The 12,667-nt window shown below is 33.9% G+C and overlaps 1 protein-coding gene across 1 annotated transcript in view; it reads left to right on the top strand.

Annotated features, from left to right (window-relative positions):
* Positions 1-12,667, top strand: part of LOC120312229 (transient receptor potential cation channel subfamily M member 3-like) — a 343,098-nt gene that overhangs the window by 284,321 nt on the left and 46,110 nt on the right. Inside the window, exons 12-18 of the mRNA XM_039352635.1 lie at positions 430-530; positions 1,982-2,116; positions 3,383-3,433; positions 8,085-8,120; positions 8,273-8,413; positions 10,406-10,435; positions 11,435-11,724. Of these exons, the coding sequence (XP_039208569.1) occupies positions 430-530; positions 1,982-2,116; positions 3,383-3,433; positions 8,085-8,120; positions 8,273-8,413; positions 10,406-10,435; positions 11,435-11,724 (784 nt within the window). The remainder of the gene's footprint in view (positions 1-429; positions 531-1,981; positions 2,117-3,382; positions 3,434-8,084; positions 8,121-8,272; positions 8,414-10,405; positions 10,436-11,434; positions 11,725-12,667) is intronic.

Here is a 12,667-nt window from a genome sequence, read left to right as displayed (position 1 = left end):
TAACATTAATCTAGCAAACAGAATTAATACAAGCTTCTATGCCACATCTCCACAGTTGTAAGGCAGTTCTGCTTCTGTTATCTCCTTTTGTGAGAAAGGAGTTCCAGATTTTTTCACAAATCTGCATGTATAGACCCCAGCTTATCAAAGTTAAAAATAATGTAATTTGTTAGTTACTTTCCTGTTACAATGAGACCTTTAATTTATAATCTTAGTTTTCTAAAATATTCAGGTAAATATTAGGCATCCTGGTTTATTTAAATATCTTGAACTAGATTGCTAACTTCAGCAAGAAAACTATATAAACATAATTGTAATAACTCTCAATTGGACCATACGTCTATCTTCTTTCCTTTCATTTCTCATGAGATCTGTTTTGCTACTGACTATGTTGAATTAATTAAATATTCTTATTCTCGATTTCTACAGGAGCGAATGCCTCTGCTCCAGATCAACTGAGTTTGGCATTAGCTTGGAACAGGGTAGACATTGCTCGCAGCCAGATTTTTATTTATGGGCAACAGTGGCCGGTACAGTATCTATATGGTTATTAAATACTTTTCCAATTGAGCATAGCTATTATCATGATGGAGAAGAGAAAGAGGGAGAGAGAGAAAACATAAACAGATTGTCATGTAATCATAATAAAGATGTTTGTAATTTTTCTTGTAGGAAATAGTGTCATCTAGTGGGGCTGTTAATATACAACATAACCTATTGTTTTATATTTTGTGAGAATTTTTTTTTATTTAAGGACAAATATATTTATTGTGGCTTAAATTTTCAGATACCATAGTTTGCCTCCTGAGGTGACTGAAATGTCATATTATGTACTTTTGTTCTCTCTCAATATATATATTGAGAGGCTCTGTTCCAGTTCAACAACTCCAGATAATGAAGCTTCAAATAAGGAAGTTGAAAAAATGTTTTTGCATACCTGTAATTTTGCACATGTATAAAGATGCCGCAGACATACAAATACAACAAGTAATGGAGCAGATGCAGTTCAGATACAGATCTTCAGTTATTTAGAAAATTCAACAATTTCCCCCTCGGCTTCTCTGTAAGAGAGAAAAAGCTGAAAATTTGGGAGGATTTCTGAGTGTTATGGAAGGGAAATAAAATTATTTCAGATGAGGAAATTAATGGAGAGTTGTTGAATAGTCTGATGAACCTGGAGGAGAATTAGTGGGGGAAAGGACAATTTTTTCAGTAAGAAGGCTAGCTGTATATGTGATCATTTCCCACATAAGCTGGAATTCAGAGTTGTCCAATAGAAGCGTTGTTATACGTGAAGGCTCCCTGCCACAGACAATCATGTTGTAATGTGGAGACCATAATTTCACTTATGTCACTAGCACAACTAGGAAAAGGCAAGTGCTTTTCACTGTTTCTTCCATTTTGATTGAACACACTATGGTAAATCCTGAACAGGCCACAGATAAACAAGTATTGTTGATAATATAATGACTTCCCAGACAAAGTTTTTCAACTCTTGAGAACTTTTGATAATGTCCATAATAAAACTGACTTACTTGAATTTCAAAAAACCTTCCACAAAGTTTGACCAAGAGAATACATCCTCTCACAAATGATAAAACTGAAGAACAGAAAATGGAGGATACTGAACAATTATTACAACGGAGAATTGCAAGCTTTAAGAAGCTCTCAATATTTTGTATTGGAGTTAGTGTGTTTAATTTACATTTGTAAGATTTCATAGGTAGGAGAAAGAAAAATATACTGAAATATGTGGGTGACACCATTTATTCAGGTTGGTAAAAACTAAAGCTGACAGGAGATGTCCACACCAAGAGGAAAGAAATTTTAAAAAAGCTTACAACATTCCAAAATTGTATTGAAAAATAGTGTTATGTGGAACCCATTTTTAATATGATAGGAAAATGTAAAATATTTCCATAAGCCTTTTTGTATGAACTTTCTCCACAAAATCTCCCTGATTAAGCTATTTCCCTTTTAGGTGGGGTCCCTTGAACAGGCAATGTTGGATGCCCTGGTATTAGACAGAGTGGATTTTGTGAAGTTACTCATAGAAAATGGAGTAAGCATGCATCGTTTTCTCACCCTCTCCAGACTAGAAGAACTGTACAATACGGTAGGGGCCCTATTTGTTTATTTAATTCCCTTCAAGACCTAGCATGGTGCCCAGAAATTCATCCAATCGCCTCATTCCCGAAATAATGCTTGCCTTCCTTAAAGTGTTCCTGTAACAAAATCTCATAACACTTTGCCTGCTTATTCTTTTATTACACCCTAATACAACTATATAACTTTATTTTTTTAAAAAAAAACACATCTGTACCTTATTACAGTTTGGATTCTGTTAAAAATAATTTGCTCCTAAGATAAATTGCTTTTTTTAAAAAAATTGCCATTTTCAAAACACCACTGAATTGGCTAGGCTAAAGCAGACCATTTCAATTATTCTATTTGGTTCCTATTATTTCTCAGGGAACATCAGCTGCCTTGTCAAAACAATAAAACTTTCACTTACCACCAGGCTATAACTCACATATTTTACTTAAAAGATGAGCAAAAATTAAATAGACAGCCATTTTCTTCAAAAAAATTAATGCTGCTTATTGAATTTCTGCCTGATTTTCACGCAATAATAGTGGAGAGTAATAATGGTAATCTTAAGTCTATCTCAGGCTGCATGGGTGGTATAATAACAAGGACATATGGTAATTATTCAAACTCTGCAGAGGTCAGTATACCTTGCCCCCTGCTCTGTTCTCTTAATCATTCCCCAACATTAACTCCTTTTAAAAAATCAAGAATTGCATGATTTGGTAATCTCTATATAAGGCATACATAATATATGATACTTAAGTTTCATGAGATAGTACCATTTGTGCATGACTCAAACTTTTCACCCAATAGTAAATGTTTGAAGAACTACAGCTTAGTCCCTTTTGATCCACATTAACAAGCTGGGTTAAGTCTACTTCTATCTCCACCGATTCTAAATGCGAACATGGAGCTTCTTTCAAAAATAGTATACTGCAACTAAGTCTTTTCATACGGAAGGAGAACACTTGAATCAAAAGAAAAATATTTGTAGTTTAGGATAACTAGTAACATTATCGTGATAAAAGGGAATGGGGTTTGCTCTCTGATTTTGTTACCTAGTTGGGTAATGAAATATTTGCAAGAAAACAACAAAACTCAACCCTAAGCTATAAATATTCTTTTGATACAAGTGTTTTGTTACCTATTATGAAACTATGCAATTGTCACATTCAGTAATTTGGGTTTTATGAGCTTTTTAGTTGGACTCGCTGACACACCTGTCCTTTAATCCAAATAGCTTCTTCAGATATATCAGAACCATTAAGCTGTTTCTTGTGATCTTTTTCAGAGACATGGTCCATCCAACACTTTGTATCATCTTGTCAGAGATGTCAAAAAGGTAAGCGTCCAAAGGTGGACAGTAGCGTGAAGGTAATATATAGCTGCTTCTTGTCATTAGAGACAGCCTCTGTTTTGCATGGGCTACCAACAAGAGCTTTTTTCCACCTTCTGCCATTGCAGTTGTGCAGTTTGTGTTCGTAATGATTCTCAGCCTTGTGTACAATACAGTTAACTATTTAGTGGCTGCTAGTGGTTATTTTAGATGCTTTAGGTATACTGCTTCTGCTAGTGGACTGTAGGTGTTTTTCATGTGATGTGGATTTATGCAATAGATGTATTTTAATAGTCATCAGTGTTTTGAATGCTGATTTCCATATTGTGGGTCAGTGTTGGACATTGCAATATATATTATTGTTATGCTGGATCTTGAATCATTGTATTATTTTCAGCTTCATTAAATGCTATTTTTTTTATAAAACCCCTTATCTTTTTGAAGTAGAAAGTTTAAAAAAGAAAACAGTTTAGATTAAAATTTGTGTGACTGAAGCTACCTTAAAGGAACTGGTGGAAACAGATTATTTTTCTAAAAATAATTTTTATCAATGTGTCTTGGATTCTATTCAGTCACATAATAGGATCTGTGATGATTAAGCAGCAAAGTGAAGAAGGGAATGAAAAGGAACGTATTGGCCCTACAGATTTTGGTTGCAATTCTTACAGCTTCTCCATGCCTGTATGTTGGCCACTGATTTCCTGCATGAAGATACAATGATATATGTTAAGCCACAACCTAAAGAGATATAAGAAAGTCTTATCTCCATCTGCCCAGAATAGTAATTGTGGGAAGAACCAGAGCATAACACTAGCTACATAAAACCTCATCTCCCAAATTTTATTTTCGCTGAAAAAACTATAAATTGATTATTTAGAAATGGGGAGGAAGGGGGAAAGGGGTACTAAAACAGAAAAACTTAATATCTAATGCCTATGTACTTTATCACAGTCTTATAATCATCTGGAGCTTGACACATAAAATCCAAAGACCCTCAGCTATAAATTTAAATATTTGTAAATTTCAGTTTTAAAGGCACTTTTGCCTTAAAACATAAATGTGCAAGAGAATGAGGAAATACAGATTTAAAATGGGTTGCCCTTTCAACTTTTGTAAAAAAAAAAAAAGAAAGAAAGAAAGAAAGAAAGAAAGAAAGAAAGAAAGACCATAGATTCAGAGTTTCCAACAAGTTTTTAAAGAATTTTAAATCATAACTAACTCAGAAATTTGAGGAAAAAAATTGAAATGTTTGATTATACCTGAAAGCAGGGGAAAAACTTTTGAGAACTTATTTTACATTTGTTACTTCATTTATGAAATATTAAATTTGGAGAACCAGGCCAAAATGTGTAACAATTTTTCAATAACAGAGCTAAATGTCTATTGGGACAACAACAAAAGCTGTTTACAACAACAAAAAAATCTCATGAATATGCAGTACAGTACTGCTTAATTCAAAATCAGGGTTTAATTTAAGCTTTCTGCTTCCCTCTTCTTTCTTTGTTAGTAACAAGAAGCAGTATAAATATAGTCATTTCTGTGCCATTAGCTGTTTTGGAAATGTCACTTGAAATCTGTTGCATTAGACAGGAATTTTTTTCCTCACTTCATCAATAATGAAGAAGTAAAATGTTATGCTACGAGATATTAGATGGTTCCTGCAGACCTATACCTGAGAAATAACATTTCCTTCTTTTCAGTCAGTTTATGAATCTATCAACAAATCTGACATGAATTTAAATGAAACGCATTCTAGAAAATAACCTCTTAATGCAATATATCATTATGTTGACAGCCCAATATTTCACTGCCCACGAGAGACAGATGACTGTCTAAAGCAACTTATCTCATTCTGATGAATTTTTAATTCCAGTAGCTTAACATTAGTTTTATTATAACCCTTTAAGACCAAATAAATATTTATTAAAATGAAGCACTTTGTAAGTATTATCCAGAGAAATAAATTATATTCACTTTATTCTGCTGAAGAGCAGTTTAATATTAAAACTGAAAAATAATTTTAGTATGTACATTCCTGACACCTTATGATAGCTGAAAATTAAACAACTAAATATAAAGCAAAATATGAGCACATTTAAACTTGCATATAAAAAATTCCCAAAAAAACCTTTTGTGGGTATGTAGCAATTATATATTTTAAGTAACAAAATCTAGTTTTTTTTCAATACTATAAAAGTGCAGTGTGAGAATAACCTAATATTGGAGATAGCCTTTGTCCCAATTATGTTAAGGAAAATCATTTCTTTCCAGTTGTAAAGGGTGCAGAGAGAACACCATTCAAGTAACCATAAAAATAATTTTGCTTGCATGCAAGAAAAGGGAAGTTAGCAAAATGGCAAATTTTTACACTTTTCCTTATATTAAAAGGCTTTAAAAATATTAAAAATGAAATATCATGGATAACTCTTAAATTCGATTTCTAAATGAGGCTTGCTCTAATGAGATTATGGAAAAGAATAACAATGTATCCTTTTGACTTCTTTTATTTAGTTAATAAAGATAATTTCTCCTATATTTGAATATCAAGGGCACTGACAACAAATCATTAGTCAGAAAAGTGTTTGGTCTACAATAACTACTTTTTTGCCAAATTGGATGTTTAATGATTACTCAAATAACAAAAGGAAAACATGTTGGGAGCTTTGATAGCTAAAGTATGCCCTCTAATGTTCATAAAGTAAAAATTTCTACCCTTTTCCCCCTCTCACTAGATATATATTTAGTAAGATATCTTTCTGATTAATTCATTATCAGTAGGCTATATCTATGCATTATGATTATGTTCAAAATTAAGCATCTGTAGAAAAGGTGTCTCTTTCTGAATTTCTAACAATTTATGCTTTAATCCTAAGCATGTCAATTTAGAATGAGAGCAATTTGAGTGGAAATTGCTTTTCAAACAAAGCAATAAAGTTTTTAAATAATAAAATGTTACTAGAATCAACATAATTAGGCTATACTTTAAAAGGGTTTAGAAGAAGGAATTATTCTTAGTTTTTTAGAAGAAACAAAACTACTACTAAACTTTACAATCTGAGTCATAAGACTTATATGATATCATAGAATTATTTCACTTTTATTGGGTATTCAGGCATTATTCAAATTGGTTTGGATATCTTTTAACCTAGAACAAATCAGAAGAACAATTCTCAGTTTGTACTTTGTACTAGTAGATTGATACCTGAGTAGAGTAAAATTTAGTAAAAATACTAATGTCAAAAGCAAGAATATACAGTCACAGGTTCCGACTACTAATAGATTGTGTAATCATTTAAAATGTATGGAATCAAGAACTTAGTTTTATGTTCATGTTATTTTAATTGTTAATACGCTAGATGATATAAATTTGATATAAATCTGATCCATTCACACTTCTTTAGAACTACTAGGTAACTGATATAAAATTTAATGTGTGATACACTCCTGAAAGTTCTCTAAGATTAGTATTAGCTCAGCATGTAAATCCTAGACAGGTAATATAGTCACAATTACAATAATAATCTCAAAATGGCATTTTGTGTATATTTACTATGAATATAAAGTGCAGGCTACATCAACCATAGTATCTTAAAGCAATATATTTATTTAGAGAGGACAAATAAGCAGATGTAAGATTTTGTATATACAACAATAAGCCTATGCTTTCTATACATTGGGGGAGGGTTGTAAACTGTTTTTGCATTACAGTAATAACACAGAAAAATGTCCTTTTTGATATTAGGAGAATTGAAAGTCAGTGGAGCGAGATCTGAGAAATGGCTTATGAGGTAAATTCATTATTTGGCCCACTCAGTGCTAAGTGATAAGGTAACAGATGAATTTTGGCACTTAATGATAAATGGTGTGTGAAAATAATTAGATATAACTTAAATCAACTTTTATTTAAATGAGAACATGTTGGAATCTCCAACAAAAAATTGAGGAGAAATTTGGTGTCATGTAGATTTGTCTCTAAAAAGTGAAAATAAATTCCTCTGCACACACTTTTCCTAGATATCAAATATTATTTCATTGTTAGGACAGCTTCCAAATATATTTCCTTTTTGGAAGATGCACGACCACATAGCAAAAAAAAAAAAAAACAGTAACCAAAAGTTTAAGTGAAAGAATTTTAATTCCTGCAGAGGGGTAGCGTCTTTAGAAAGATATAAGAATTTTTCACTTTTTAATTTTGTATGAAGTCAGTTTTAATTAGAGAACCACAAGAAAGAGGCTTCTGGAACCTTAATCTGCTAAATATACTATTCAGTAAAAGAGCAAACTTAACAATGAAAGTATTCAGCATCTGTTTATCCTAAAGTTGCCTTCCTATTCCAGGACTAAGTTTGGGGAAAAAAAAACATTCTTAGAAGCATGACAGAAGCAGGAAGTCACACAACCCCAAGAAGTTTGCCAGAGCACACACATATTCCTCAGGATATAAGACTTATAATGGCTTATTTGGGATATCACCAGGTTCCAGCAAATATGTAGAATTTCTGTAACATGCTTTGCCTTCATGCTTTCTTTGTTCTGCAGTAGTGTATCCTTTTTTTCTTCTCAGAATAGCCTAAATCCTGTGTTCTGAAACTTATTATCTTCTTTTACTGCTATCTTTTAACACATTTTCTTACTTAATTTATGTCTTTTTTCCAAGCGCGAATATCCAGGTTTCGGTTGGATCTATTTTAAGGTGAATTAATTAATAAGCATAATAATGTTTTCTTATGTTTCATTTAAAACTCTCATAGTTATAGAAAAATATGTACAATAGACTTAATAATCAGTTGTATCTTTCCTCCCCCCTTGTTTTGTGTGTCTTTTATTCTATTGGAAAAATAATAGGGAAACCTGCCACCAGATTATAGGATAAGTCTAATTGACATTGGCCTGGTGATTGAGTACCTGATGGGAGGAGCTTATCGCTGTAATTATACTCGAAAACGCTTCCGAACACTCTATCACAACTTATTTGGCCCCAAGAGAGTAAGGATTGTTATTGAGTTTCTTTTTTAAAAACTGTTTCATAAAAAGCAGATTTAAGGGGGTGGGTTAAGAGGTGATCAAGTCAAAGGTGACTTGGTTAGATGACCTTACTTGGCTTTTGGATACATCTTGAATGTTGAAAACCTGTTATGGGCACTGCCATATAATGCTTCTGGGCACTTCAGTACTACAAGAAAAGGGTGTGTTCTGAGCTCATTCCATGAACAAATTCCTTCCTTTGAATACACTTACTCAAAGCTCATTCCTTTTCTAAATTCTAAATCTTTAGATTCCAAAATCATCTTCCACCTCCCTGCACTTAAATTCTGTTATACAACCTGTTTCATTCTCAACCCATAGTACATACTAAAAACACAGTCTGTAACAAAAATACATTTTTTCCTGTCCTCTCTTTTATTTGTTTGTTGGATTGATTGAGGTCCCTCCCTAGAACTAAGGAGAAACTTCCTGACAGTTAGAACAATTAACCAGTGGAACAACTTGCCTCCAGAAGCGGTGAATGCTCCAACACTGGAAGTTTTTAAGAAGAGACTAGACAGCCATTTGTCCAAAATGGTATAGAGTTTCCTGCCGGAGCAGGGGGTTGGACTAGATGACTTCCAAGGTCCCTTCCAACTTCATCTTCATCATCATCATCATCATTATCATTATTATTATTCACTCAGGAACTCAAGTATACATATCATTCCTCTATGTGTTTTTCTCCATAACAACAACCCTGTGACGTAGGTTGATCTGAGATTCAACTTCAGTTCCTCCCTCCTCCATTTGTCATGTTAAGAAAACCCTTAATCCCAGATTTCTGCCATCTTTCCCACTCCATCCTTAAGCCTGTTTTTTCTTGGATAATTACAGTGGGGTATCAATTATTCTTCTTTCTCTTCATTTTCCAGTGTATTCTCACAGTAAATAATTATGAACTACTGAATTGTGGCCCTAGCCCCAAATATAACTATTTCATAAATACATAAGAAAATAAAATTACACTTGGAAGAAATCATTTTCTACTCTAAAATGTGTCCAATCACCTCTTTTTAAAATTAAAGTAATTGAAACACATAACAGTATGGCCAATGGTGGGACTCAGCCGGTTTGGACCACTTTGGCAGAACCGGTAGCTAATTTTTTGTTGCCCATGCCCAGAATGGACTTCCGGAAGCAGCATCCACACAGAGAACTGGCTGTTCACATATTTGAATCGCACCACTGAGCATGGCACCTTACAAATACAGGAGGATTTGTCAGTCACTAATATCATCCCAACCCCCTACAGCAGGGGTGTCAAACTGCCAGCCCACAGACCGGTTGCATCATGCAGAGGCCATGCCCACCCCAGCTCTGGCAATGCAAAAAAAGTCACTACACGTCGCAACACGTCACGTAACACGGCGTGTTTGACACCCTTGCCTTATAGCATATGGGCTTGTACCTGAATTCCTCTTTTCAGTTACAGGTGCATCCAACAAACTCTAATTATAGCTTCAGAATGCTGAAGAGATGCAAGGGGTTAAGCATTAGATGCAAAATATTGCTCTCCCTGATACAAAGTGGAAAAGGATGTTGCTGACATTTTTCCAGTTCCTAACATGTAGGAAACTTAGACTATCCCTTCAGAATTTTCTGGAGAGTTGGGGGAGCAACGTCTGCAGCTTTTGCAAAAGTTTAAAATGCTGGAATAAAGCTGGGTGCCAAAAAAAAAAAAAACATAAGAGTCCACATTATTAAAGGCAAGTTTACTTTTCTTTAATTAACTTTGGAATCTTTGTGCAATAATACAGATTTTTCCCAAACAATAGGGATATGCAAAAACAGTTAAATAGTAGAAAGTGGTTGCACTAATAAATCAAGAGGCTTGCAAAGTATGTATGCTGAATCCAAAAAAATGATGAATGAACAGGATAGGTTTTATTTAGTCCCTGTGCTTTTTGAAAAATTATAAATAGAATTATTCTTTTCTTTTTTTACCCACAGCCCAAGGCCCTAAAACTTCTGGGAATGGAGGTAAGTTGTAAATCACCCATTTTAATGACAGTTTTTTATAAACCTTTATTATAGAACAAAATGTATTCAGGACTGTGATTCAACATGATTTACATGATTTAAAAAAACAGTAACTACTTCTATGTACTCAAGTACACTTACAAGTTAAGATTTCAAATGGAGCTACTTTTCCCACCATAGAGGAGGGAAGCAGGAAGAGAAGGAAGGAAGGAAGGAAGGAAGGAAGGAAGGAAGGAAGGAAGGAAGGAAGGAAGGAAGGAAGGAAGGAAGGAAAAGAAATCAAATATCCCATTGGACATGCCTAGAGCATTAGGCATATCTAAAATTTATCTTTAAATCCTGGCAGCAAAATAATACATGTTTACAAGATAGTTTGTAAAGAAAGTCAATTTTCATCTATGACACTGTGCATATTCATATGTATAACTATGGGGGAAAGGGAGGAAAGTTTATTTAAAGACTTCTAATAAAATTTCATCATTTTACTGAATAATGTATCTGTATTTGGAAACAGCCACAAATGTTACAAGTATTAGGTAAGAGTCAGTATAGAAAATTATGTCATTATAAGCTTTCTTGGGGGGTGGACCCTCTTCTAAAATTATCAGAAAACTAATTGTCAAATCAATATTATTAAAATTTCTATATTTAGATGAAAATGCACCAGGATGTTGAAAGTGATTTTCCCAGGAGTATTAAATCAGCACTGGGAATACTAGACAAGTATTTTTGGAGTGCTTAATTGCTGATTGTTAAGCATGTCTCTAAATTATTTCTGTTAAATAAATTAAAGGTAATTTATACAGTTTTGAAAGCTACTAGACATTATCGTTGCAAAGAAAGAGAGAGAGGGAGAGAGACAGAGATCGTTCTGAGTAATTAGATCCAGGTAAGCTGCTATGCAACTGTAGAAAAGAAACCAGTGTGATGTCTTTTTAAGAATGGCATTATATTGCTAAAGGTACCTTTAGCCTAACAACATTTTTCTATGCTCATCAGGATGATGTTCCACTACGGAGGGGAAGAAAGACTACCAAGAAACGAGAAGAGGAAGTGGATATAGACCTAGATGATCCTGAGATTAACCATTTCCCTTTCCCCTTTCATGAACTGATGGTATGGGCTGTGCTGATGAAGCGCCAGAAGATGGCTCTTTTCTTCTGGCAACATGGAGAGGAAGCCATGGCTAAGGCTCTGGTAGCCTGTAAACTTTGTAAAGCAATGGCCCATGAAGCATCTGAAAATGATATGGTGGATGACATATCTCAGGAACTTAATCACAACTCCAGGTTGAGCTATTCATGAATGTTACATTGTTGTCCTTCATTTTGTATGACACAGAATCTAGATAGAATAGCGCCGCTTCTTTTTATTACTGAGCTGATTAAGCTAGAAGTCTCATAATGCTTTCCAAATCCTAGGAGAAAAACCAGGCAGTGTAAACAGTGTTGGCATGAAGGCTCCCTCTTGGAATGTTTGCAAACACTCTCACAGATGAGTGAAAGGCTTGCAAGAAAAATAAACATTTCTCTTGAAGCCAAGGGCTCAGTGGGCTGGCCTTGTAGAACAGAACAACACTTCTAAGCCAAACCACTTCAAACAGCCATTGAGAATACTGGCTTATAAGACTTCACTGTTAGATTTGATGGTTAACCATGCAAAAGGGAAAACAGTTATAATAAAGATTGTTGTTAGGAACATGGGAAATCAATCCAGTTCTCCATAAAAAGCCAGGGTTTTATTGGTCAAAAATAGTACTTTACATAATGCAGATGCTGGAATTCTAATCTAAAGCCCCAGTAGCCCTATCAGGAAGTTTCTGTTACATATCAGTCCTTTAAAGAGCTATCCTATAGAAAGCATACTGCAATAGTTTAACTTTTATATTATGAAGATGTAAGTGACATTTATGGCCTGATAAACCATGGCATGCTAAATTCCTTTATGAATATTCTTAATACAGAAATGCACATATATGAGTAATAAACTGTGCCAAGGCAAGCATATTTTATCATTATTGGAATCTTGTTTCATATGAAATTCAGTCTGCTTAGCCAGATCCAGTCCCTCATTATGTCCACAATTACCAGAGCATTAGACAGGAATTGAACAGAAAAAGAAGATGCTAAGACTTAATTCATAGAATAACATAGAATAGCAGAGTTGGAAGGGACCTGGGAGGTCATCTAATCCAAACCCCTGCTCAAGCAGGAGAATCTATACCATTTCAGA

Source organism: Crotalus tigris, unplaced genomic scaffold (genome assembly GCF_016545835.1).
Source record: "Crotalus tigris isolate CLP2741 ecotype Arizona unplaced genomic scaffold, ASM1654583v1 scf7180000018464.579312, whole genome shotgun sequence".
NCBI lineage: Eukaryota > Metazoa > Chordata > Lepidosauria > Squamata > Viperidae > Crotalus > Crotalus tigris.
Note: the sequence above shows the minus strand (reverse complement) of the source record. Positions and strands in the feature narration are given on the sequence as shown.